Here is a 27,366-nt window from a genome sequence, read left to right as displayed (position 1 = left end):
GTCCCGTGTATGTGTTGCATGTGTCTGTGTCCGTGTGCTGTGTGTGAACTCTCTCCCACGCCGTCTTGTGGGGGAAAAGAAAAGAACCAAGTAACTTCCTGCCCTGGAGTGCTTGCTCATCAACTTTTACCAAATTGTGTAGCCTCTTTTGTTCTTTTCTCTTTTGTAATTCGTAAGAGTATTTTGCCTGTATTTATTATATATGTGTACCTACCACATGTGTGCCTGGTACCCATGGAGGTCAGAAGAGGGTGTCAGATCCTCTGGAACTGGAGTTACAGATGCTTGTGAGCCATCATGTGGGTGCTGGGAACTGAACCCAGGTCTTCTGCAAGAGCACCAGTGCTCGTAACCTCTGAGCCACCTCTCCAGCCCCTGTCACCCCCTCTTAACCAAGAGTAAGATTGTATCTTGTTGAGACACTTCAACTGGAGTGATGGTCTTTCCTTGGGACCCTCAACTTGTTTCTCACACGTGTGCCCACGCACACCTATTTATCTATCCATGTGCAGGTCTTTCTCTTGTGTAAATACTTAGACATGAGATTGCTGGACTGTATAGCATTATAAGCAACTTAAAAACAAAGCTGTCTATTTTCCAAGGTGGTGATTCTATTTTCCATTCCCACCAACAATCTGAGTGTTTCACTTCCCACTGTACCCATCAACACCTGGTATGGTCCTGTTTTCACCATCATCTCTTATATCCTCACCTTTATCAAAGTTGTGGGTATCTTGTTATGGTTTCGGCTTGCATTTTCTTATTACACTGATTAATGACATCAAGAATCTTTTCATGTCTGTATTTATAATTTTGAATATCTTCTTTGGTGACATGGAATTAGTATAATAAAATATTTGATCTTCTAAAGAAATCTTATTTGCTTTTACTTTATGTGTATGGGTATTTTGCCTGTATGTTTGTCTGTGTACCATGTACATGAAGTTCCTGCAGAGGCCAGAGGAGGACACTGGATCCTCTGAGACTGGAGTTGCAAGCAGATGTGAGTGGCCACATGGGCCCTGGGAAGCAAACCTAGGTCTTCTGTAAGAGCAGTAGGTGCTTTTAACCATGGAGACATTTTCCCAGCCCTCCCCACTCCTTTTTTTTAAAGCTCTCTTACTGAGCCCAGCCTTGAATGGATTATGGGTCAAAGGATGATGTGAACTTCTGACTCTTTTGCCTCTACTGCCTAAGAACTAGGATCACAGGCAGGTGCCACCACATACACCACCACACCCAGCAATCTGCGCCTTTTAAATGTAAAGTTCCAGGTAAGTAGTGTGAAGTTTGGGTCTTGGCCCTGCCCCTTGAGTCAGGGTTTCTCTGTACAGCCCTGGCTGTCCTGGAACTCACTCTGTAGACCAGGCTGGCCTCGATCTCAGAGATCCACCTGCCTCTGCCTCCCGCATGCTGGGATTAACTGAAGGTGTCACCAGGTCTGGCTTTCTTTCTTTTCTAACAGAAAGCTCAGAATGGGTGAGCTGTGCCCATCCTGATGAAGGAGAACGCTAATTTCATACACTGAATCAAGGTGGTGTCTTGGGCCTTTCTTAATTAAGTCGTACAATTTACTCAACTGTGTGGTGAGCTTAAAAGAAAAGAGAGGGATGGAAGAGGAAAATAAGAGTGCATGATAAGGAGTTGGAACGAAGCAACCAGGTTAGAATCCTGATCTCGGTCTGCGCAGCTGTCACTGGGTGCATGCCACCCCTCTGAGCCTCAGCTGGCTTAGGTATGTTGGTGAAGGTGAGGTAAGGGGGTTGCAGTGTGTCTAGTGGTTGACTGTTGCCCAGCATGCTTGCGGTGTGTCTAGTGGTTGACTGTTGCCCAGCATGCACACAGGTCTGGATCTGATCCTCACGGCAAGTGTGAGAGGTCGAGAGAGGCTAAATTAAAAAAATTTTTAAACATAGTCAAATAAAAAATAATTTATGAACTCTAAGATGGTCTGAAATCATAAAGAAGTAAGGGACCATCTAGAGCGGATGTCAAGGTAGACAAGTGCCCACGAGCCAGGGCTTGAGTGTGGGACTACTCACTTCAGGCTGGCATCACTTAGCCCCCATGTGCACAGCGTGTTTGTTGAGTGAGTAAGCGATGGAAGAATTAACATCACCTTAACGAATGAATCGAAAGACAGGTAGTCATTCGTGGGTACGGCAACACGAAGAGCTGAACTTACAATGTTTAGTTTGGTATCTATTAAATGGCAACATTTTTAGTAACAAGAAACAACAATTTTCATGTCTATGAACCTGCATTTCATATCAGTTCATTCACTCAGTGTCTGGCTAGTATGTGCCAGATATAACTTTAGGTCCTGAGCACACAGTGACATCCTTTTTTTTGTTTGTTTGTTTTTTAAATACCTCCAACTGTGATTATCAACATCAATAATAGTGTTGATTGATCCTTGATCTTTGGGGCAGAATCAAACACATTCTCATTTAGTTACTGATTGGCTCTGATTTCTAAGATCAAATGTTCTCTTCCAAAGAGTCTCTTCAGCCTTCTGATGTTAGAACACAATCCTCGACATAATTCCCTCAAAGAGGAGGCGGTTATTTGGCTCACCATTTTGGAAATTCCAAGCTGTGATCTAACAGCCCTTCTGTTTCCGATGTGGTGGAACAAAAGCACAAATCAGGGAAGGAGGAAGGGTGAGGAAAAGGCTGAAGTTCCACAGCCCCCTTCAAGGGTACTTTCAAGATCCTAAGGACCCCACGAGGCCCTACCCCCCAAATGTTCAGCAACCTCCCCGTGGCACCACACTGTGAACTGGAACCTTCCACATACAGACCTTGTTGGAACCAAGACCTAAACCACAGAAGAAAGTCATTTTTCCTAGTTTCTTCTCTTCCTATTTTTTGTCATTAATATTTAGTTAGGGAACATAACATAATGATTTAAAAAAACAGATCGAGAAAAGATAATAGCAGGTAATGGATGAAATGGAGCTAGCTGGCAGAAAGTTTAATCTTCTAATTCTTTAAGTCAAACTGATGATGTCACTAGAGAAAAGAGAGTCAGTTGGAATCTGGTATCTGGCAGTTACTAGAGCTGTGGCTGAGCACAGGGTACCCGGGAATCTCCCTGGGCCCTTAACCCCCAAAGCTGCCGATACTGTTTGTTCAGACCTGTGTACAAGAGACACAGGGCATCTTGGGACTGAGAGAATTATCTGGCATGGAGAAGGACAACCCGCCACACTTGGTGACTCCCACATCAGTGAAGGCTATCATCTCAAAGATTGAGGCTGCTCAGCTAATTCGAACTCAGGAGGTAACGCCAGAGATGAGGAAACACCCTTCTATTGGAGTCTGATGTCGAGGCTGGGGACTGATCTCATGTTTACACAAGATTCCAGCCCTTGGGCCTTTGGGGGTCCTGGGATACTTGACAATCTGGATTTACAGAGAGATGAGTTCAGAGTGTCTGCATCCTATATTTGACTTCTGTAAGGGTAGGCTGAGACCAACCACTCCTGTAAGGCGGGGCTGTAAGGTAACAATAGCCCCTAGATAAGTGGGCAGGAGGACCCTGGACAGCGCCTGCCTAGTGATGGGTCCCAAAAGGTGTGTTTTGGGGGGAGGGGATTTAAAATTCAGATTCTGTGTTGACAGACTACTAGAATCCCCTAAGCTGTGCCCTGGAAACACTTGGAGTGGTGTCCAAAGGCTCGGATCACCTTGTATATGAGACTCTGCTGCCGCACTGGCTCAGGCTCCTCCCTCTCCACCAAAGTCAGCACTTCTAAGAAGCGAAATGGGGGTGGTGGACACAGGACAGCCAAGGACACATTCTTGAACCTTTGATCCACAGCGTTTCTTTGGGATTCAGTTTTTGGGGGCTTTGTTTTGTTTTTTGCTTCCTCCCCCCCCCCTCGTTGCCTCTGAGTCCTTGTGAAATTCCAGATGTCCCCAGCAAGTTCTAAAATTCTGAAGGTAGGTTCACTATGGACCTTTAATGTCACTGAGCTTACTAATTAAGATGAGGAGAGCTGATGTTCTCTCCGTGTTCCGGGCACAGCTCTAAATACCATACCAGTTCGTGCCATTCTCCTGAAGCCTGTGATGTTAAGTACTGTAATGAGATCTACTTTGCCAGTAAGAAACCCTGGGATCTAGAGTTTAGCCACTTGTCTGGGACCATGCTGCTAAAACATGGACAGCTGGCCCCGGGATCTACACTCCTGACCTCTGCCATCTGCTGCCCCCCCATATAGGATATTTCCACCCAGCTCTCAGACATCTTGGATAATGTCAATTGTGCCATCAATCGTTTCCAGGAAGAACTGGGATATGATTTAAAAGAAAAGACAAAACCTCACCAACCAGAGCAAAAAGGCAAGAAGAGATTCATCTTGCTGGAAAAAATTGCCTCCTTCTCCAAAGACGCCAAGGCTAAAGAGAAACACCTGTATGAGATCCTCCGTTGGCTGGGGGACTGGGGTGAGTCTACAGGCTTGGAACGGTCCTGAGAGCTAGTGCTTCCCCCAAGACGCTGGTCCCTGCTGGCCCAGGCTTGTCTTTTCTCCACCTAAGTCAGCACTTGTGAGAAAGGGAATGGGGTGGTGGATATGGGACAGCAAAGAACACATTGTAAAACCTCTTCCCCAGTGATGGTTGCTAGTACTCACATCACAGCAGGTGACCCCACCCCAGAAGAGCTACATCAGCTCTGACATCACAGCAGGTGACCCCCACCCCAGAAGGGCTGCATCAGCTCTGACATCACAGCAAGTGACCCCCTCCCCAGAAGAGCTACATCAGCTCTGACATCACAGCAGGTGACCCCCACCCCAGAAGGGCTGCATCAGCTCTGACATCACAGCAAGTGACCCCCTCCCCAGAAGAGCTACATCAGCCCTGACATCACAGCAAGTGACCCCCACCCCAGAAGGGCTGCATCAGTCAAGTCCTTTGTTGCTCCAACAAATACCTGAGAGAAAGAAAGGACAAAAGGTTCAATTTGGCTCCTGGAACCTGAGGTGTCAGTGATGGTCTCTTGACCCTATCGCTTTAGGCCCCAGGCCAGTCAGAAGCCATGGTGACAGTGGGATTGTGGCAGAAGAAGCTGCTCCAGTCCTGTAATCAGAAAGCAGAGAATAGGAAAACCCCAGGGTCAATACATACCATTTAAAGGCACACCCCCACTTTCTCCAACGTGGTCCTTATCACTCCCCACAGGAGTCCACCCAGATTGTGAATGTATCAATGGAATAATTTACTGATTAGGTCAGAACCCCCGTATTCTGGTCACTCTGGAAATGTCCACCCAGATTGTGAATGTATCAATGGAATAATTTACTGATTGGGTCAGAACCCCTGTGTTCTGGTCACTCTGTAAATGCACTCACCCAGAGGTGCACCCCATCACCTCGTAGGGGCTGGGAAGGTGACGCAGTGGCTAAGTACCTGCCGTGAAAAGTTGAGGGCCTAAGTTCAGACTCCCAGAAGCGACATAAAAGTTGAGCGTGGACAGGGAGCAACCACTGAGTGAGTGGGCCAGAGCCAAAGACCACTGAGGGTCCAGATGTGAATCTGGGACCTTCAAGGGTGTAGACCTAAGCCAGGACCCCTGTGGGCCTGGGTGGAGTCTAGGACTTCTGAGGAACTGGGTCTGAGCCAGGTCCCCTGAGAGTCTGGGCATGAATCTGGGACCTCCAAGGGAGTAGGCAGGAACCAGAGATCTCTGCGGGTCCAGGAGTGAGTCTGGGATGTCTTAGGGAGTAAGCCTGAGCCAGATCCTCTGCTGGTCTGGGCGCACCTGAGCCTGGGAACTTCGATGGGAGCCTGAGACCTTTGCAGGGCCAACTCCAAGCCAGGGAGCTCTGCAGGAGTGGATCCAGACCAGGATTTACAGAAACAGGTCAAAGGCGACAACCTAGGCTAGAGCAGGCCTGAAACAGCAAACTCCAAGGGAGTGGAGCAAAGCCTGGGAGCACTGAGAGACCTCCAGGAATATGGAGTAACTAATGGGGTAACTGGAACTGTGACACAAGGAACAACCACCTGAGCCTTGGATTCACTGGCACCTAGAAGATTAATCAACAGAATCACAGACAGCCCCAAACATGCCTATTAGAGGAAAAGATGAGTAGAAAAGGTAAGATCACATGCAACACCACAGAGAGCAACACAACACCAGTAAAACCTAAAGACCCTACAACACCAAGACCTGAACAACCAAATATAGATGAAGCAGAAGAAAATGACCTAAAAAATAACTTGAGACTGTTTGAAACTCTTAAAGAGGAAATGAGAAATTCCCTCAAAGAAATGGAGGAAAAGATTAACAAAAAATTGGAAGACATCAGCAAATCCCTTTAAAAAAAAAAAACAAGAAAAAGCAATCAAACATATAAAAGAAACTATTCAAGACTTAAAAACTGAAATTTTCAATTTTGTCAAGAGACAATAAAGAAAACACAAGCTGAGGGAATTATAGAAACAGAAATCATGAGAAAATGATCAGGAACCACAAACACAAGCATGAACAGCAGAATACAAGAGATGGAAGAGAGAATCTCAAGCGCTGAAGATACAAGAGAGGAAATAGACTCATCAGTCAAAGAAAACATTAAATCTAACAAAAGCTTAACCCAAAATATCCAGGAAAGATGGGACACCATGAAAAGGCCAAACCTAAGAATAATAGATATAGAAGAAGAAGAAGTTCAACTCAAAAGCACAGAAAATATACTTAACAAAATCATAGAAGAAAAATTTCCCAACCTAAAGAAAGATATGCCTATGAAGATACAAGAAGCTTACAGAATACCAAATAGACTGGACCCAAAAAAGTCCCCTCGCCACATAATAATCAAAACACTAAACATACAGACTAAAGAAAGAATATTAAGAGCTGCAAAGGAAAAAGGCCAGGTAACATATAAAGGCAGACCTATCAGAATTACACCTGACTTTTCATTGGAGACAATGAAAGCCAGAAGGTCATAGTCAAACGTTATGCAGACATTAAGAGACCATGGATACCAGCCCAGACTACCCAGCAAAACTTTCAATCACCATAGAAGGACAAAACAAGATATTCCATGACAAAATCAGTTTTAATCAATACCTAGCGACAAACCCAGCCCTATACAAAATACTAGAAGGGAAACTCCAACCCAAGGAAGTTGGCTACATCAACAAAAACAGACAATTGATGGTCTCATAGCAGCAAGTCCCAAAGAAGGGAAAAACACACAAATTAACATCACCAACAATGAAAACTAAATTAACAGGAGAGAGCAATCACTGGACATTAATAACACTTAATATAAATGGACTCAACTCACCTATAAAAAGGCCCAGGCTAACAGACTGGATACAAAAACAGAATCCATCCTTCTTCTGTATACAAGAAACACACCTTAACTTCAAAGACAGGCATGGTCTCAGAGTAAAGGATTAGGAAAAAATATTCCAATCAAATGGACCTAAGAAACAAGCAGGTATAGATATCCTAATATCTAACAAAATAGACTTCAAACTAAAATCAATCAAAAGAGACAAAAAGGACATTTCATATTAGTCACAGGAAAAAAAATCCATCAAGAGGAAATCTCAGTACTAAACATCTATGCCCCAAATATAAGGGCACCCTCATATGTAAATGAAACACTTCTAAAGCTTAAACCATACATTAAACCCCACACACTAATAGTGGGAGACTTCAACACTTCACTCTCACCACTGGGCAGGTTGGTGAGAAATCAACAGAGAAATAAGGGAACTAACAGATGTTATGGCTCAAATGGACTTAACAGACATCTATAGAATATTCCATCCAAACCAAAAAAAAATATACCTTCTTCTCAGCACCTCATGGAACTTTCTCAAAAGTTGACCACATTCTTGGTAACGAAACAAACCTCAACAAACACAAAAAATTGGAATAACCCCATGTTTTAAAACTAGATCACCATGGTTTAAAACTAGAAGTCAACAGCAATACTAATTCCAGAAAACATGGAAATAAAATAATGCTTACCTAAATTATCAATGGGTCAAGGAAGAAATAAAGAGAGAAATTAAAGACTTCCTAAAATTCAGTGAAAATGATCATACAACGTACCCCAATTTATGGGACACAATGAAAGCAGTATTAAGAGGCAATTTCATAGCACTAAATGCCTACATAAAGAAGCTGGAAAAATCCCACACTGGTGAATTAACAGAACATTTGAAAACTTTAGAACAAAAAGAAGCAAACTGACCCAAGAGAATTAGATGGCAGGAAATAGTCAAATTGAGAGCTGAAATCAACAAAATAGAAACAAAGAAAACAATACAAATAATCAATGAGACAAAGAGTTGGTTCTTCAAGAAAATCAACAAAATAAACAAACCTTTATCCAAACTAACCAAAAGGCAGAGAAAGAATATCCAAATTAACAAAATCAGAAATGAAAAGGGGGACATAACAACAGACACGGAGGAAATACAGAGGAGCATCAGGTCATATTTTGAAAACCTGTACTCCACAAAATTGAAAAACTTAAAGGAAATGGACAACTTTCTGGATAAACATCACTTACCAAAATTACATCAAGGCCAGGTAAGCAAATTAAACAAACCTATAACTGCTGAAGAAATAGAAACAGTTATCAAAAGTCTCCCAACCAAAAAAAGCACAGGACCAGTTGGTTTCACCTCAGAATTCTACAAGATTTTCAAAGAACTAATACCAATACTCCTCAAATTATTCCACACAATGGAAACAGAAGGAACATTGCCAAATTCTTTTTATGAGGCTACAATTACTCTGATACCCAAACCACAGAAAGATATTACTAAGTAAGAGAATTATAGACCAATCTCATTCATGAACATCTCATGGAACTTTCTCAAAAGTTGACCACATTCTCGGTAACAAAACAAACCTCAACAAATACAAAAAAAATTTGAATAACCCCATGTGTCTTATCAGATCACCATGGTTTAAAACTAGAAGTCAACAGCAATACTAATTCCAGAAAGCCCACAAAACATGGAAATTAAATAATGCTTACCTAAATTATCAATGGGTGCAAAAAATAAAATACTGGCAAATCAAATCCAAGAACATATCAGAACCATCATCCACCATGATCAAGTCAGCTTCATCCCAGAGATGTAGGGATGGTTCAACATATGAAAATCTGTCAACATAATCCACCACATAAACAAACTGAAAAATAAAAACCACATGATCATCTCATTAGTTCCCTAAAAAGCTTTCAACAAAATACAACATCCCTTCATGAGAGAGCAGGGATACAAGGAACATACCTAAACATAATAAAGGCAATATACAGCAAGCCAACAGCCAACATCAAACTAAATGGAGAGAAACTCCCAGCGATCCCACTGAAATCAGGAACAAGACAAGGTTGTCCACTCTCTTCTTATCTATTCAATATAGTTCTTGAGGTCATAACTAGAGCAAAAAGACAACAAAAGGAGATCAAGGGGATACAAATCAGAAAAGAAGTTAAACTCTCACTATTTGCTGATGATATGGTAGTTTACAAAAGTGACCCCAAAAATTCTACCAAGGAACTTCTACAACTCATAAACACTTTCAGTAATGTAGCAGGATACAAGATTAATTCAAAAAAAAAAATCAGTAGCCCTCCTGTACACAGATAAGAGGGCTGAAAAAGAAATCAGAGAAACATCACATTTTACAATAACCACAAATAGCATAAAATATCTTGGAGTAACTCTAACCAAACTAGTGGAAGACTTTATGACAAAAACATTAAATCTTTGAACAAAGAAGTTGAAGAGGACACTAGAAAGTGGAAAGATCTCCCATGCTCTTGGGTAGGTAGAATTAACATAATAAAAATGGCAATCTTACCAAAAGCAATCTATGGATTCAATGCAATGCCCATCAAAATCCCAGCAAAATTCTTCAAAGACCTTGAAAGAATGGTACTCAACTTCATATGGAAAAGCAAAAAATCCAGGATAGCAAAAACAATCCTGTACAATAAAAGAACTTCTGGAGGCATCACAATCCCTGACTTCAAACTCTACTACAGAGCTACAGTACTGAAAACAGCCTGGTACTGGCATAAGAACAGACAGGAGGACTAATGGAACTGAATAGAAGACCCGTATATTAATCCATACATCTTCAAACACCTGATTTTTGACAAGGAAGCAAAAAATATCAAATGGAAAAAAGAAAACATATTTAACAAGTGGTGCTGGCATAACTGGATATCAACATGTAGAAGAATGAAAATAGACCCATATCTATCACCATGCACAAAACTCAAGTCCAGTGGATCAAAGACCTCAACATAAAGCCAGCCACACTGAACCTTATAGAAGAAAAAGTGGGAAGTACACTTGAACACATTGGCACAGAAGACCACTTCTTAAATATAACCCCAGCAGCACAGACACTGAGAGAAACAATTAATAAATGGGACTTCCTGAAACTGAAAAGCTTCTGTAAAGTAAAGGACATGGTCAACAAGACAAAATGACAGACTACAGAATGGGAAAAGATCTTCACTAACCCCACATCATACAGAGGGCTGATCTCCAAAATATACAAATAACTCAAGAAATTGGTCATCAAAAGAACACATAATACAATAAAAAAATGGAGTACAGACCTAAACAGACAACTCTCAACAGAGGAATCTAAAATGGCTGAAAGACACTTAAGGAGATATTCAACATCCTTAGTCATCAGAGAAAAGAAAATCAAAACAGCCCTGAGATTCCATCTTACACCTGTAAGAATGATCAAGATAAAAACACTGATGACAGCTTATGCTGGAGAGGTTGTGGGGTAAAGGGAACGCTTCTGTACTACTGGTGGGAATGCAAGCTGGTACAGCCCCTTTGGATGTCAGTGTGACAATTTCTCAGAAAATTAGGAAACAACCTTCCTCAAGACCCAGTAATACCACTTTTGGGTATATATCCAAAGGATGCTCAATCATACCACAAAAGACATGTGCTCAACTATGTTCATATCAGCATTGTATGTCTTAGCCAGAAACTGAAAACAACCTAAATGCCCCTAGACCAAAGAATAGATAAGGAAAATGTGGTACACTTACACAATGGAGTACTACACAGCAGAAAAAAAAATAATGACATCTTGAATTTTGCAGGCAAATGGATGGAGCTAGAAAACATTATTTTGAGTGAGGTAACCCAGACACAGAAAGACAATTATCACATGTACTCACTCATAGGTGGTTTTTAAACATAAAGCAAAGAAAACCAGCCCACAAATAACAATTCCAGAGAACCTAGACAACAATGAGGACTCTAAGAGAGACATACATAGATCTAATCTACATGGGAAGTAGAAAAAGTCAAGATCTCCTGAGTAAATTGGGAGCGTGGGGACCTTAGGAGAGGGTTTAAGGGGAGGGGAGAGGATGAGAGGGGAGCAGAGAAAAATGTAGAGCTCAATAAAAATAAAAATTATAAAAAATTATTTTTTAAAAAAAGCAGAGAGTGGCAGTATGTGCCTATACCTCGGCACTGGGAAGTGAAGAAAGGTGAGTGGCAGCCAGCCCAGCAGAAACGGTTGCAGCTCCAGGTTCAGGGAGAGGAGACACCCCACCGTACCCTCTGGGCTACACAGTCCCACACAGGCAAGCATAGCTGCCTAGGCTGCATTGTAAGATTCTCCTTCACACCAGCAGACAAACAGAAGCACAAAGAAAGTTGTTGATTCTACTTCACCCACTTCGTGGTCCAGAGGTTAGATTGTACAACAGGCATACCTGGGTGGGCCTCACACCTTGACAACAATCTCTCATGTCTACTGTATTTCTGCACACAGGCCTCGGGTCAATCATTTCATAAGTATTAGCTCACTCAGTCTTTGCCCAACCCTTTTGCAGGAAAGGAAACCCAAGCTCAAGGAGTGACCCACCCAATAGCTAGTGTCCACCCTCGGGTCTGCCGCAACCCCTGTGCTGTAGGGCTCTGTGGGGGTCCCTAGATGGCAGACTGGCTCAGCCTGGCCTCCACCCCGTCCAGGTGACAGTCTGAACTATGAGATGAAGAACAGAAGGAATGTGGAGGAAGAGGAAGCCCTGGACGAATGGATCGAGGTGATGGAGAAAGTGCTGCCTCTGTCCCTCATGGCCACCAAAGGAGGCATCGAGTCTCTCATCTCTCTTTGCTCCAGTCTGATTGAAGAACAAAAGAAAAAGACACAAAGTAGGTTCTGGGAGCCCCTAGGAGGCCTGGATGGGGATGGGTTGGATGCTGTCTCAGGGGAAGAGGTCTCAGGGGGATCTGCAGGGTCTGCCCTTACTCCATATCACACATCAGACAGCAGAAGAGGAAGCCGGGGTGCAGAGCTGAGGTGTGCGACCACACTGGTCACAAAGCTGTTCTGAGCTGCACTGCATAGGTTGATCTCTCAGAGGACCTGGGTTCCATTCCCAGAACAGCACAGCTGTCTGTATCTCCAGTTCCAGGGTGTCTGGTGCCCTCTTCTGTCCCCTACAGGCACTACATGTAGAAGGAGCACAGACCAAAACACTGATATCTATAAAGTAAAAATATTTAAAGATATAAGTAAGGAGCCAGGGGATGGTGGCGCACGCCTTTAATCCCAGCACTCGGGAGGCAGAGGCAGGTGGATCTCTGTGAGTTCGAGGCCAGCCTGGTCTCCAGAGCTAGTGCCAGGACAGACTCCAAAGCTACACAAAGAAACCCTGTCTTGAAAAACAAACAAAAAGATATAGGTAGGAGTGAGGTGAAAATGGGCTTTTAAGTACTCCATGGAGCTGTGGCCTCATACAGGTTTCGAAAAAAAAAAAAGGCCTAAATTTGCAAATTTATAGGCAGAGCTTGAGGAACATCCTTTCCTTCTCCATCCCAGCTGCCAAGCCAGGGTTTGGTAAGCTTTGACTGGACGTTCCTCTGGAGCCTTCCTGATTCTGGATTCTCCTAAGCTGGTCAGTCACCAGCCTGACTAAACCTTGGCATTTTACTCCTGCCCACACGCAGAAGACTGGCCCCAGATGATCTCCTGCATTTTCTAGATGAGAGTCCTGAAGCTCAGAGACTTCAGGAGGGGCCACAGAAACCTGATGGCAGAACCCAGTCCCTTGCTTTGGTTAGTCACACTCCAGAGCATGGCCTTTGGAGTGTGATTTCAACTTGAATCCCACCTCTACCAATTTGGAGCTGTATAGCTTTGCTTTTGTTTTTTTTTTTAATATTTATTTATTTATTTATTTATTTATTTATTTATTTATTATGTATACAATATTCTGTCTGTGTGTATGCCTGCACGCCAGAAGAGGGCACCAGACCCCATTAGAGATGGTTGTGAGCCACCATGTAGTTGCTGGGAATCGAACTCAGGACCTTTGGAAGAGCAGGCAATGCTCTTAACCTCTGAGCCATCTCTCCAGCCCCTTGTTTTGTTTTTTTGAGACAGGGTTTCTCTATGTAGTCTGAGCTGTCCTGGAACTCGTTCTGTAGACCAGGCTGCTCTTGAACTCACAGAGATGCACCTGCCTCTGCTTCCCCAGTGCTGGGATTAAAGGTTTGCGCCACCACTGCCCAGCTGGGCATCTTTATTTTATCTCTATGAATCTGCTTTCTCATATGTAAAATGAAGAGGGTATTATCTGCCTTCAGGGTTGGGAAGAGGTGTGCATGGGCTATGAAATGTCTGACGCCATGTTTGGAACAGTCCAGGCTTAATGAACAGTAGCTAGCATTAGCATTCCCCTGAATTCTTTTGGACAAGTTCATTATCATTATCAACTAAGTGACATTGAAGCTGCGTATGGTGGCTCATCCTCTAATGCTAGCACTTGGGATGCAAAGGCAGGAGGATCTCTCTGAGTTCAAGTCCAGTCTGATCTGCAGAGTGAGTTCCAGGACAGCCAGGGCTATTTAGAAAAACTCTGTCTCCAAAGAAACAAAATTGAGTGAAGTTGAATGTACCAGGGGGAAGAAATGGAAAACAGAGACTATCTGCCCCATTATCTTCACCACGCTGGATCTTGAAGTATAGTTATTTGTATACTTATTTTCTTTCAAGAGTGTAATTTGTGCAGTTTGTGTGTAGACCAGAGATTAATACTGGGAGTCTTCCTCAGTTAGTCCCCACGTTATTTTCTGAGATAGTCTTTCACTGAACCTAGAGCTTTCCAGTGAGCTGCACTGGTTGACCAGAAAGCCCAGGGATTCCCTGTTATAATAGGCTGCTTGTTTGTTCCTGGCTGCTCAGCCCCAAAATAACCACACAGAAACTGTATTCATTAAATTGATGCTTGGCCTATTAGCTCTAGCTTCTTATTGACTAGGTCTTACATCTTAATTTAACCCATTTCTATTAATCTGTGCATCACCACGTAGCTGTGGACTACCAGCAAGGTTCCAGCTTGTCTGTCTCAGACTGTAGCTACATGGCTTCTCTTTGACTCTGCCTACTCTATGTATCTTTTCCAGCCTAGCTGTATTCTGTTAAGCCATTGGCCAAAAGCAGCTTCTTTATTAACCAATGGCTTACAGAGGGGAATCCCACATCACCTCCCCTTTCCTGTCTAAATGAAAAGGAAGGTTTTAACTTTAACATAGTAAAATTACATATAGCAAAACAGGTATCAAGCAAGAATTACAGTTACAACATTTATATCTACTTTATCTTTTATCATAACTAAGGAAACTGTAACTATCTGTTCTTCAACTTCATCAAAGACTGCAGAACAATATAATATTACCTAAGTTAACAGGAAGTACATTGTAAGCAAATTCCAATATTCTAGAAATAACAGAGACATCTCACTACCTGGACAGTCACCCAAAGTTCTTCTGTAACATTGCAGGCACCCATCTTTGGCCTATAGGCCCATAGTATCCGGCAGACTTTTCCATGAAGCAGGAAATTTCAAAGACAGTTCCACCTATATTGGCAGTTTGTCAGTCACTTTCTTCTGTGTCCTGCATAATGTCTGGCAGACTCTTTCGTGAAGTAGGAACCCTGAAAGACCATCTCACCTTCTTTAGGCAACTTCAGCAGTCATTTTTCTGTGGGTCCTGCATGTCCAGTTCATACAGCATAACATCAAGAAGTCCAGGCAAGAGGGCTGGAGAGATGGCTCAGCGGTTAAGAGCATTGCCTGCTCTTCCAAAAGTCCTGAGTTCAATTCCCAGCAACGACATGGTGGCTCACAACCATCTATAATGAGGTCTGGTGCCCTCTTCTGGCCTGTCGGCACACATGTAAACAGAATATTGTATACATAATTAAATATTTTTTTTTAAAAAAAAGAAGTCCAGGCAAGAGCAGTTTCTTACTAAAATGGCTAAACAACTCTATAAGGAGCCTCTTCGGTGCCCATCTTCCTCATGAAGTTATTGGTGCTGCCAGAAGCAAATATATCTCATTGGCATGAAAAGTCCTAAATTCTTAAAACATTTTAAATGCCATATTCTGAAGGTCTCTGAAAAATTTAAAGAATACCTATGTAACTGAAATATCTCTCTATATATCTAGAAAAATCTAACTAACATGACTACACACTTAACTATTATAGATGATTATACTAACCACCATGATGATTATCTATTAACCTGTATTTCTTAATTATACATTACATTCTTAAATGAGCTGCCTAAACATAACACCTTAATCAAGAGCAGAAATATACATATAACAAAATTGATTTTAAATTTGTATCAACAAACTAAGATCCATACCAATGCAAAGTATCCATGTCTATATCATATCCCCCTTTAAATGCAAACAAACATTTATAAACAATTCATTTAGGAAATTTGGGTGTAGTTCTCTCCAAACTGCTTCTTGCTTTTTGTTGGGTGAAGTAATTTTGGGGGATGTTTGTGGCAACTTTTTAGGGGGTCTTGGTACATCAAGCCACATTAGTCTAGAAGGAATCCATAGGTTCTCATCTTCTGTGGTAACAAAAGAAGAACCTCTTTTCCAAAGCAACATATTCTTAGACCCATATTTTGAAGTCAAGATGGCTTTAAGATATATATGTTGGTTTAGCTTAGCAGCCTGTACAATGAAATGCCTCTCTGCACTTAGCTCCTTCACAGTCAAAAAATTCAAAGAAAGCACAATAATATACATAATCCAGACTCTCTGTATTTTCCGTCTTTGTGTGGCTTATTTTTCTTACTCTATTACTTTTTCTACAGGTTTACTCTGTCTCTTTAAAGACTTTAATTTTTTTAATAACCATTTACTTCATTTTATAAATGTCTATGTTTTTTTTCTCTCCCAAGCCTTGTACATTTATCCAACCCTGTGACCCACTTAGAGGTTTTTTTTTTTTAAAAAAAAAATCTGAATCTGTCTTTACTGTTGCGTCTGTAATTATTTTCTGACCATGACCACTTCTTAAAATGCCAAGCTGCCGCCTGACTAGGACTAAGGCTGCTTTGCCTTTTGGCTCCACCAAGTCCAACATGGTGGAGGTTCGTTCACTGCCTCTGAGACTGCCAGGTGTGAGCCACACTCACTACCTCAACTCTAGTAACCAGTTGGCCCATGCTGCCACCAAGTAACGTGTAGCATGCTGCCCACAAACCCCACTCAAGTGCTCTGCCTCCTGGGAAGCACAGCCCAGGAAGCCGCCACTTTGAAACCGTGCTTTTCTTTTCTACTGCTGAATCAGGAGGAACTCTCTTAAAGGAGCTGCAGCATGCCTCCAGCAAACAGAGCCCATCCAGAAAAAAATGCAGCTAAACTTCTTCCTCCTCCTCTTCTTCTTCTTCTTCTTCTTCTTCTTCTTCTTCTTCTTCTTCTTCTTCTTCTTCTTCTTCTTCTTCTTCTTCTTCTTCTCCTTCTCCTTCTCCTTCTCCTTCTCCTTCTCCTTCTCCTTCTCCTTCTCCTTCTTCTTCTTCTTTTTTCTTTTTGTGTCTAGAATTCCTTTCCAAGCCCTCTCAGGCTTTATGTGGATTTAGCTAGCACACGTTGGAGTGCCAATTTGTTGTGGGAGGCCACTTGTTTGTTCCCAGTTGCTCAGCCCCAAAATAACCACACAAAATTGTATTAATTAAACCAATGCTTGTCCTATTAACTCTAGCTTCTTATTGGCTAGCTCTTACATCTTAATTTAACCCATTTCTGTTCATCTGTGTATCACCACGTGGCTGTGCTACTGCAAGGTTCCATCCAGCGTCTGTCTCTGGCAGGGTTTTATGGTTTCTCTTTACTCTGCTTTCTTTCTCCCAGCATTCAGTTTAGTTTTCCCTGCCTACCTCTGTTCTGCCCTATTATAGGCCCAAAGCAGTTTTTTTATTAATCAGTGGTAATCACAACATGCAGAGGGGAATCCCGTATCAATTCCTGTCTCTGCATCTCCAGTAAGGGGGTGATGGATTGCCTAGCATGTGTTGCTTTTTATGTTGGTGCTGGGGATCTAAACTTAGGCCCTTGTGCTTACACAGTAAGTCTTTCCCACCTGACCATCTCTGCAGCCTTAAAGGGCAAAAGCTGTATCTTTTTAGTTTGTTTTGTTTTGTATTGTATTGGGGTTTTTTTGAGACAAGATTTCTCTGTGTAGCCCTGCTGTCCTGAAACTCTCTCTGTAAACCAGGCTGGCCTCGAACTCACAGAGATTAGCCTTTCTCTGCCTCCCAAGCAGAGATTTAAAGGCGTCCACCACCACCAACCAGCATTTTTTTCAAGCTCATGGGGATTATTTATTAAGCATTTATTTAATACTTTACTTGGCCTCAAATGTGTGTACTCTAAGTCCTAAGCATTAGAATCTATGGTTGTTCCCATTTTTCCAACGAGGAAACTGAGGCACTAAGGAGGCAGGAAATGTACCCAAAGCAAACTGGCACAAAATAGATTTGGATCCAAGTGACTTGGTCTCAGAGTCCTGACTCCCAGGCTCCTATGGCTTGTCTGAACGCTGGCAGGATGCTGAGTTGAGCTCGACATCACTAAGCACCACATGTGCTCTTGCCCCGCATCCAAAGCTAGCCCCTGTTTTCTTTGCCAGTGGTGTTTGAGAAGATGCTCCAAGACGGTCTTGCACCAGCCCTGTACACAGTAGCTACAAAGATGTATGATCATGACCAGTCCCGGAGGAGCGGAGATCTGTCACGGGGGCTGCACACAGCAACAATCTGTGCTTACTCTATCTTCTTGGGATGAAGGTCCAATGTGATTTCCCCATATAGGCAAAGATGGTCATTAAACAGTTACCTGTGAGTGGCCTTAACAGATGGTCTAAGTGCCCAGTTCAGAGGTAACATGAGACAGACAGGAGACTTCCGAGTGGGGCTGAGGGTTTTGGGTAGTTGGCGTTAAGGAGCCAAACATGGACTTTGAACCTGGAAAGGGGCAAGGTTAGAAAAGCAACTCCTTGTGAGGGGTAGGTTGAATTGAGCGGTGCCTGGCAACTAGTCCAGGCCCTTCAGGCTCTGCAGGTACTGTGCAGCTGGTAGGCCTAAGGCTAGGCCCGAGGGTGTCTCCTCACAACAGCCTTCTGGCTCACACAGCCAGCTCCTTATTCTTGTCTGTCCTGAAGAGGGGTGGGTAAGAATTCTTGCTGGGCAGGGTCTGGAGAGTCAGTATACTTCTTTCCTGATGGGCTTGCTGCTGCGTTATGGGAGCCTGCTACCTTTTTCCTCTCTATCTTCCAGTGTCCAAACATAACTTCTGGCAGGACTGGCGGGAGAAAAACCCACAAAACTCCTCACACCTCTCTGAGCTGCTGAGCCCGGAGCAGATGCTCCAAGACAAGAACCCTACCTGCACAAAGGCCTCAGAGGTGAAGTCCATGCTGCAGGAGCTCCTTGACTCCACCATGTTCGACAAAGGGGAGGTCAAGGCCATCAGGTACATGTCTACTGTGGTGGAGAACCTCAGCAAGGCCTTGATCCTGCAGCACAAGGAGAACAAGAGTCTGGAGATAAAATACAGACACCTGCAGGGGGAGATGACCAAAGAGCTCAGCAGCCAGAGGCTGTACTTCCAAAAATCCATCCAAGTCCTCAAAAGCAAAAGGGATGCCCTGCTGAAGCAGGTAGAGGTTCTGGGGGGGAAATACCATGACCTCCTCATGATAAAGCATGCCCTGGAAATCCAGCTGAAGACGGTTCAGACTGCTGCTGGGCTAGAAAAATCCGTGGAGGTTTTCACTGATGCCCCAGAAGCCCCGGAGAAGGAGACCCTCCCAGAGAAAGGTGTAGCCCTGGAAAAAGCCCACCAGAAGCTCAAGGAGGAGGAACAGCTGTTTTCCCCCCCTTCCCCAAGCCGCCTGGCCAAGGCCTGGGATAGCAGCGCCACACCAGCTCAGCCGCCGCTCTCGGCCGCGGTCGCAGATTCAAGGGGCAAGGATGTGTTCACTGGCCACACTGAACACCTAGAACCCGTGCTGCTGCACTCAGAGGCCCCCAAGTTCCCTACACGGTGGGAAAAACTGGTTGAAGAGGTCCCAGAACATGAAAGCAAAGACCGGGAGGACCATTTCCAAGAGATGGATGAAGTCCAAAACAAGTCCTATCTGGGGAAGTGTCTGTCCCCAGGGAGCTCCAGGAGGACGCTTTTGGAGAGCCACATGGGGCACTGGGAGGAAGAACTCAGCTGGGAGACAAGAAGGCAGCAGTGGCTGCAGGAGGAGGAGATGTGGCTCCAGCGGCAAAAGAAGTGGGCCCTGCTGGAGCAGGAGCACCAGGAAAAGGTACGGCATTGGGAGGCAGAGGCAGCTGCCAGGCAGCAGTGGCAGAGACTCATCCAGCCAGAAGAGGAGACAGGGAGCCCCAGAATGTCCTCCGGGGAGCGGAAGGGCAGTTCCGAGAAGCTGATCTTCATGACCACCAACCGATGGAGGAACCTGGAGAAGTCAGAACCATCATCAGCACCTCCCCCGTGCAGGGCACAGTCTGCTCGCCAGAGCAGGAGGTCCCATTTACCCATGTCTGCACACACCCAGCAGCCTGGCCAGGGAAACCAGAGGACCCTGAACTCAGCTGAGTCGATGCAAGCATCGTGGACCCGCCAGGTTTCTCCTAAACCCAAGAAATGCGCTTCCTTTCCCATCACTGGCACATCCATCCGAAGGGTGAGCCGGTCCTCTTTGCAGAAAGCCCCGGTAACCTCTAAGGACAAGGTGTACCATATAAACATGGAGGGCCAGCTGAAGAACCTGCAGATCCTGGGTAGTTCGGAATCAGAGCTGCTACTGCCACAGTACCTGCGTAGCAAGGCCCTGGAGGTCACTGCCGTCGCCATGGAGCTGAGTGTCCTCAGGCTGCACTGCCTGTGCAGGAAGTACATCCACTACAGACGCTTCCAGAGCCTCCGGTAGGTGCCCAGCAGACAACCGGCACCCACCTGGCACCCACGCGTACCCACTGCAAAACAGGGTAGGGCCAATGGGCAGGAAAGCCACGTGGGGACTCCCCCAGGTCTCCTAGCATAGGGGACTAACAAAGACTGTTTAGTATCAGGCCTTGGGCAACACTCGAAGGTGTGGGAGCATCTCTGTGTTGTTTTCCTGATAGTGGACTTTCCCTCCAAACCCACTCTTCCCATCTCCAACTCCTATCTTCCTGTCCTGCACTCAATACCATTTGCTTGACTTTTCCCTTCCAGCCCCGGGTTCCTCCCCTCAGGCCACCTCGTACCGTCCTGCTCCTTCTCACATACCCATTCCTCTTTTCCCCTCAAGAATTAACGAAGTGGAGGCCTCTCTCTAGTCAGCCGACTTGAAGGAAAGAGGAAACCCCTCCACCAGCTAAGTCACTTCTCTGTCTTCCCAGACAAGAAGTAATCAAACATATAGGAGCCATTCGACAAATGAGGGTCACCTATAAGGCCCAGAACCTCTATGTCTTCCTGGAAAACATCGACCGCCAGCAAAGCCTCAGGCTGCAGGCCTGGACAGACAAGCAGAAGGACCTGGAGGAGAAGCACAGGGAGTGCCTGCATACCATGGCCACCGTGTTCCCTAAGGTGGGCCTCCTGTCCTGCCACCTAGCCAATGAGGGGGTGCAGTGTGGGGGCCCGTGGGGTGATGGAAAAGGAGAGGGCGTGTGAGAGCCTCTGGGCTGGAGTATAAATACAGGGCGCTGTGCAAGAAGGGGGAGCTTGCTGGTCTGGCTGAGGCGCTGTCATGGGCTCTAGGTGTAAACAGAGCAGAGAGGTCTGCAGAACTAACTACCCGGTTCTGATCAAGATGCGGTCCCATCCCAGACCATGGGCTTTTAACTCCTGCTCTATCCATCAGCAATGAAGTCTCCTCCTGGGGAACCCCGGGGCTTTAGATCTCCCCTGCCCCTTGCATGAGGTTCCTGGGGAATTCTAACTCCTTGGGGACCGTTTTTTTCAAGAACCGGATAAAAAGTGGGGCACAAGTGTCCCTCTTTAGAACATCTTGGTCCCTGCGAGGACGATGGCAGCCAGAGTTATTCATTCATGCTTTCTACTCCGTCCTTTGGTCTACACCTCCCCACTTCCTGGTCCACACCCCAACTCTGGTAACTAATGTTTTATTTTTTTTTACCTCTGTGTATTTGAAATGTTTTCTTTTCGATTCCACATAGACTGTCTTTCTGTGTCCGGCTTATTTCACTCAGCACACAGCACGTTGGGGTAAATCATGGGAGTTCCTCTTTGGAGGGGCTGGGCTACACCAGAAAAGAAAGGTGACGTGAGATTAGGCAGTGGTGTGGATCAAAGAGATCCCGTGTACACTGTTGGTGGAGATGGGGACCTGGTTACAGCCGACACAGTGGGGAGATTCCTAAAGAAGCTGAAAATGGAATCCCCACAGGACCCAGCCATCCCTCTTCTGGGTTGTTCTGGTTTGAGTTTAAAATGTCTCCTGCCGGCCCTTGTTTTGAATTTTCAGTGCCCAGTCTGTGTCACTATTCTGAAGGCCTCAGAGCCCTTTGGAAGTGATTTCAGCCTAGATGACACAAGTCATCAGAGCTGGACCTTGGAGGTCACACTCACCCCTGTTCTGGTGCAGCTCTCGGCCTTCTGCTCAGCTATGTGCGCAGCCACTCTGATAGACTGAAATCTCCCTGAACTCGGCAGACAACATACGTGCTGTGTGCACAAGAGAAATGAAACCATTATAGCAATTCTTTATAACGGGTGAGCATGGAGACAACTCGCTACGCCGCTGCATGCCCGAGATCCCCGCATTGGGACGGCTAAGCATCAAATGAAATAACAAGGGCGGGGGACGGGGGGGGGGGGCGTGCTGGAGAGACGGCTCAGCGGTTAAGAGCACTGATGGCTCTTCCAGAGGTCCTGAGTTCAATTCCCAGCAACCATGTGGTGGCTCAGAACCATCTGTAATGAGATCTAGTGCGGTGCGATGACTTGGCACACAAGCCTGACAACCTCGGTTTGAGCCCTGGAACACACATAGAGGTGGGAGGGAGAACCAGCCCCGTGAGGTTGTCCTTTGACTACCACAAGCACTCAATGCACATACACATTAATAATTGTAAATAAAGTTTTATAGTGATAGTTTATTTATGTTTTAATAACTAAATCTTGCCTGAAGATCAGAAGGGCAAAGCTAAACCATGGAGTCAGGCAGTGGTGGCGCACACCTTTAATCCCAGGATTTGGGAGACTGAGGCAGGTGGATCTCTGTGAGATCAAGGCCACCCTGGGCTGCACAAGATCAATGCTGAAACAAATCCAGGTAGCAGTGGCCTACAACTTTAATCCCAATACTAGAGAGTCACATCTTTAATCCCAGCACTCAAGGGAATATAAAATGGGAGGAGAGAGAGGCTTAGTCTGCTTAAGTCTGTGGTCGCCCAACCTTGGTAAAGGTTAAGACTTGTCTAGTGGCTTGGCTGCTTTGCTTTTCTGGTTTTTGGGTTGAACCCCAATAGCTGTCTCTTGATTTTTATTATTCATGCTACAAAGTTTGAAAGACATATGAAATGCGATGGAGGCTTTCTGAACAGGCAAGTGTTTGTGTAAACAGTGCTACCTGCCCCGTCACGCTGTGTCTGGGTGTTTGTGTAAACAGTGCTACCTGCCCTGTCACGCTGTGTCTGGGTGTAAGGCCACTCTCTGCTTCAAGCCCGGCCTGCGAGTGCTGTCAGGGCTCTGCTGCCTGGAGTCCTTCAGTTCCCTTCCTTCTCTTCTGTCCATTGTCCAGATTCTTCACAACAAAGGAGGAAGTAGGAACTGCCCCAGCAAATAAGAATGAAGGACTTATGTGCGAGGGACCTGGGTTTCTAGTCAAAGGGACTTAGCCGCTCCTCAACCCAGCGCCTAGCAGGGCCAGTGATAATCAGACAAGACTTCCTCTCATCCTAGAGAGGCCTCCTTTCCCATCTTCCTGATGCCTTCTGCTGGCTTCTCTAGCTCCAGCAAGAGTGGAGCATCCACCTGAATGTCCCTGTGGTCAACTCTGCCAAGCCAGGGAAAAGCAAGTCACCTCCAGTCTTACTCCAGAGAGTCCGGTCCAGTGTTGCCACCAACAAGCAACCTCCTCCACCCAAGCAGCACCGGGAATCTGTGCCCCTGCGGATAGCTGGGTAGGTGTTGGCAGGCTGAGATGAGATGGAAGAGGGAGCAGGGGCAGCCTGGGAGGCAGCAGCAAGTGAGGACAAACCTCAGCGGCTTCAAGGCCTGTCTGCTCAGCTGCCCTGACCAGCTCTGGGCTCAGATCCAGAGACAGAATGTGTATGATAATGTGTGGTTTTGTGGGGATAACCTGACTAATTCTGAGAAAATACAGGGGGAAAACCTCAATTTCTACTCTGGGCACATTGAGCCAGTATCTACCATTGGTCTGTCTATGTAAATAAGCCTAATTCTTCCCACTGTGTGGCCTCCAAAGGCCATGCTGAGCCTCTGGACAGCCAAGATGCCTCCCATGACCTCCTACCCCAATGGGACCTGTTCAGAGCTTCAGCCCCAGGGCGTGGGCCTGGAAGTGGAGCCTCGGGAACTAAGACGTAGATCCTACGTTGGGGAGGTAAGGGTGACATGGAGGCCTGCGCCTTGGACCTTGTGGCTCCTCAGCCTATTCCCGTGTCTCTTTGTCTCTCCTGATATTGTCTGTGCGCTCCCACTCCTAGCCAACAAGGGAACCAGATGGAAGCCGTATGGAAGATGGATGTGTCCTCTTCAAGTCACCCAATAGAAAAGAAAACCCCCACAAGCCTGCCCTGGGACCAGCTGGGGGGTTACCCAGATATCCCTAGGCTATTGGCGGTAGACGAGCATCCCTCCTACCACAGAAGCTCGATGGCCTTCAAGACTCGGTAAGGAGCCAGGGTGGGTTGTGTAGCCTGTCCATCAAGGATGCACTGGCTCTGCCCAACAGCTCAGGGCCTCTCTTTGTAAACACTAGTCCTGGACTCAGTTATTGTACCACACCAGAAAAGAAACACCTCTCTGCCTCACGCATTCGCTGGCCAGTGGCGTGGGTCCTGAGGCAATGCTGCTTCCACCTCTCACAGGACTTTCCGTGGGACCTAGGTTGCCGCGCGGGTTTTACCTTCTCACGTGTTCCCAGTGTCACGTGGCTTTCTCAGGTGCCCTAGCTTGCCTTTGTTCTAGAGAAACAGGTGGAAGGACAAAGAGACTGAGAGAAAACAAGAATTGTGTGACAGACCTCAGACTTGGGCCTGAGCCCATCTTTGGGGTTTTCATTTCCTGACTGCCCCAAAGAACTGTCACTGGGGAAAGCAGCTGAGAAGCAGGAGTTGGGACACATACCTATACCCCAGCACTCAGAAGGCCGAGACAGGAGGACCTCCAGGCTAAGGCTAGCCCGGGACAGCAGCAGAGGGGAGAGCAAAAGGCTTTTCTGGTTAGATCGGGTTGTCTCCTTTGTCTCTTGGCTTGAAGACATCACCACTCAAGGCTCTCAAGGGCTCCTTTTCAGATTCATCTCATCTGCTGCTAGTGGGCCTGATACCACCCCAAGAAAGACCCTTGACAAAGAGAAGCCATTGGGGGATCCTGCTCAGTGACGCCCTCCTCTGGCGGTATTCCCCACTGCAGGCTCCTTCAGTGTCTGTACTCCTGATACTTCCCTGGCTTTGCCCAATCTCTGGGGGGAACTTGAGGGCCACCCCTTTGTTCTTTCCACACATAAATGCCTGGATAAACATCCAGTGTACATACTACACTTGACCCTAGGCATTTGGGGCATTAGGATCTTTCTGAGAACGAGAGGAGATAGTGGCTGGGGTGATGACTTAGTCTGGAATGGCCCTGAGCTTAGATTCCCAGCACCTACATAAAACGCTAGCAGGGCAGCGCTCTCCAAACAGATGAGCTCCAGGCCCAGCGGGAGACCAGGCCTCACAATGCAGAGAACACCTGAAGGCACCCAGTGTCACTCTCTGGCCTCCCCGTGTGCTCACACACATAACATACATCCACCCACACACCTACATGAGCGTGGCCACCCTCTACACACCCTGAGAAAGAGGCTGATGGGGAAAGAGAGTGCGCCGTGACCAGCACCCAGCAGCAGCTTCCTTTCCTGTCATTCCCTTTCATCTTTTGCTCACACTCTGTGGTATAATGCAGAATTCTAAGATCCCTTTCGTGTTCAGACAGAGCAGTTCCACCCACCCCGGAGCCTCCACCGGGATCTCAGCCTCAGGCTGAAGCTCTTATCAAAATATTGTTCCCAGCGCAGACAGCTTTCTCTCTTTGTGAGAGAATTTAGGTGAATGCAATTTTCTTCCCCTTCTACAACTCTCCGGGAGTATATTCGACTTACCACAGTCCCAGCACAGAGGCAGGGCCCTGCTCCTAAGTGCATTTGCGGCCCAGGCTGGATCACCTCCCTGTGTCTTTTTATGAGGTTCCTGTGTTGTGCCAAGATGGTGTCCTTTAAAACCTCGCAGGCCCACCTCACTGAGGTCTCTGCTTTGTCTGGCTAGGAGGGCTCCTGGGCTCTCTGACTGGCAGGATAAGTGTGGCTGTATCTGCACACAATAGCACCTTCTGCAGAGTGTGAAGCTCAAAGAGCCCTACCCTCCCTCAAGAAGAGCCACCCCTGCACAGGGTATGCTGCTCTGGTGCCCACTCAGAGGTCTCGGAGCACAAACTTAGAAGGCTTAGAACCTGGTACCTGAGAAAGAGATTAGATCAGATGGGGTGATAAAAAATAACAAATAAGATTGGAAGGAGGGTTAGGGTTAGGGTTAGGGTTAGGGGGTTAGGGTTAGGGTTAGGGTTAGGGGTTAGGGGTTAGGGGTTAGGGGTTAGGGGTTAGGGTTAGGGGTTAGGGTTAGGGTTAAGGTTAGGGGTTAGGGGTTAGGGGTTAGGGGTTAGGGTTAAGGGTTGGGGTTAGGGTTAGGGGTTAGGGTTAGGGTTAGGGTTAGAAAAAAAAAAGAAGAAAGATTGGAAGGAGGGGAGAGGAAATGCCCAGTGAAGCAAGGCAAGATGTAGACTCAAAAGAGGAGAGGCCGAACACCTAAGATTAGGCAAAAGTGTCATGCGTGGCAGTTCTACATTCAAGTCAAGTCTGAGCCCGCTCTGGATCTGACCCCACGCTCTGAGTGGGCCACATGGGCCTTTTCTCAGTGGCTCCCCAACCCGTAACCATATCAGCTCTTTCAGTGCCTCAGCGATTCAAAGAAAGGAATGCCGGGAACCCTCAGAGGAGCCAACTGAGCTTGTCCGAAAAATGTGCAGCCAGTCGCTCTCTGGGCCCCCACAAAACCAATAGGACGGGGCAGCTCCAGCTTCCACTCCAACAACTTCTACTGGGTTACTAAAGACCTCACAAACACAGGATCCCAGCTGGGGCTTTGAAACCCACGTCAGGGGCTGTGAAGTTGTCCCAGAACTTTGAGAAACACTATTTTCTTTCTTTAGTCCCCAAACTGTTAGTTTTTAATAAAATAGAGTTTGGTTCAAAGTCTTCTGTCTCATTGCCGAAAGCCACTGCCCCCAACTCGTCTTTGGAACTAGGCCCAAGGCCATCTGGCAATAAGCCAAGCATCACTCAGAGGTTGCCCAAGTGGGGCGACTGACTCTGGGAGCCAACAAGCCAGAAGGCTGTTATCAGTGCCTGACACACAGCAGGTTAGAAATTCTATCCACTCAAACACAAATAAGTCATATTCAGCTGATTAGTAGGACAGCTCAGAAGAAGAAAAGACACTGTGGCACATGCCGGTGATCCCAGCACCTGGAAGGCAGAGGCAGGAGGATCAGGAATTCATGGTCATCCTTGACTACAAGGGCAGAAGAAATAGAGAGGCGAGGTTCCAAATCCAGATGGTGGAGTTCAGGAGGCCATTGCCAGCAGCCACGAGTTTGTTCAGTGGAAGCCCTGCTTTAGTGAATACGTTCGTCTATGAACACCTACCTGCCGACCCTCACCCATCCTGCCTCATCCCCAACTCGGTCTTTCTTAGCCCTCTC

General features: G+C 46.0%; 1 protein-coding gene across 1 annotated transcript; it reads left to right on the top strand.

Moving 5' to 3' along the window:
- The first annotated feature begins 3,189 nt into the window (after nt 1-3,189).
- Nucleotides 3,190-26,665, top strand: Fam186b (family with sequence similarity 186 member B). The gene is made up of 8 exons (XM_038342176.1): nt 3,190-3,285; nt 4,229-4,454; nt 12,015-12,197; nt 18,633-20,295; nt 20,754-20,946; nt 23,332-23,504; nt 24,051-24,236; nt 26,548-26,665. Exons 1-8 carry the CDS (start codon nt 3,190-3,192, stop codon nt 26,663-26,665), a joined length of 2,838 nt encoding a protein of 945 aa, XP_038198104.1.
- The last annotated feature ends 701 nt before the right edge of the window (nt 26,666-27,366 follow it).

The sequence above is a fragment of the Arvicola amphibius genome, chromosome 9 (genome assembly GCF_903992535.2).
Source record: "Arvicola amphibius chromosome 9, mArvAmp1.2, whole genome shotgun sequence".
NCBI classification, from domain to species: Eukaryota; Metazoa; Chordata; class Mammalia; order Rodentia; family Cricetidae; genus Arvicola; species Arvicola amphibius.
Note: the sequence above shows the minus strand (reverse complement) of the source record. Positions and strands in the feature narration are given on the sequence as shown.

What these genes read in the sequence shown, in the direction of transcription:
- Fam186b (XM_038342176.1), top strand. Translation starts at nt 3,190, where the DNA reads ATGGAGAAGGACAACCCGCCACACTTGGTGACTCCCACATCAGTGAAG. An exon ending in GTGCCCCTGCGGATAGCTGG is followed by an intron (nt 23,505 to 24,050) that starts GTAGGTGTTGGC and finishes TCCCACTCCTAG; the next exon opens with CCAACAAGGGAACCAGATGG. An exon ending in TCGATGGCCTTCAAGACTCG is followed by an intron (nt 24,237 to 26,547) that starts GTAAGGAGCCAG and finishes TAACCATATCAG; the next exon opens with CTCTTTCAGTGCCTCAGCGA.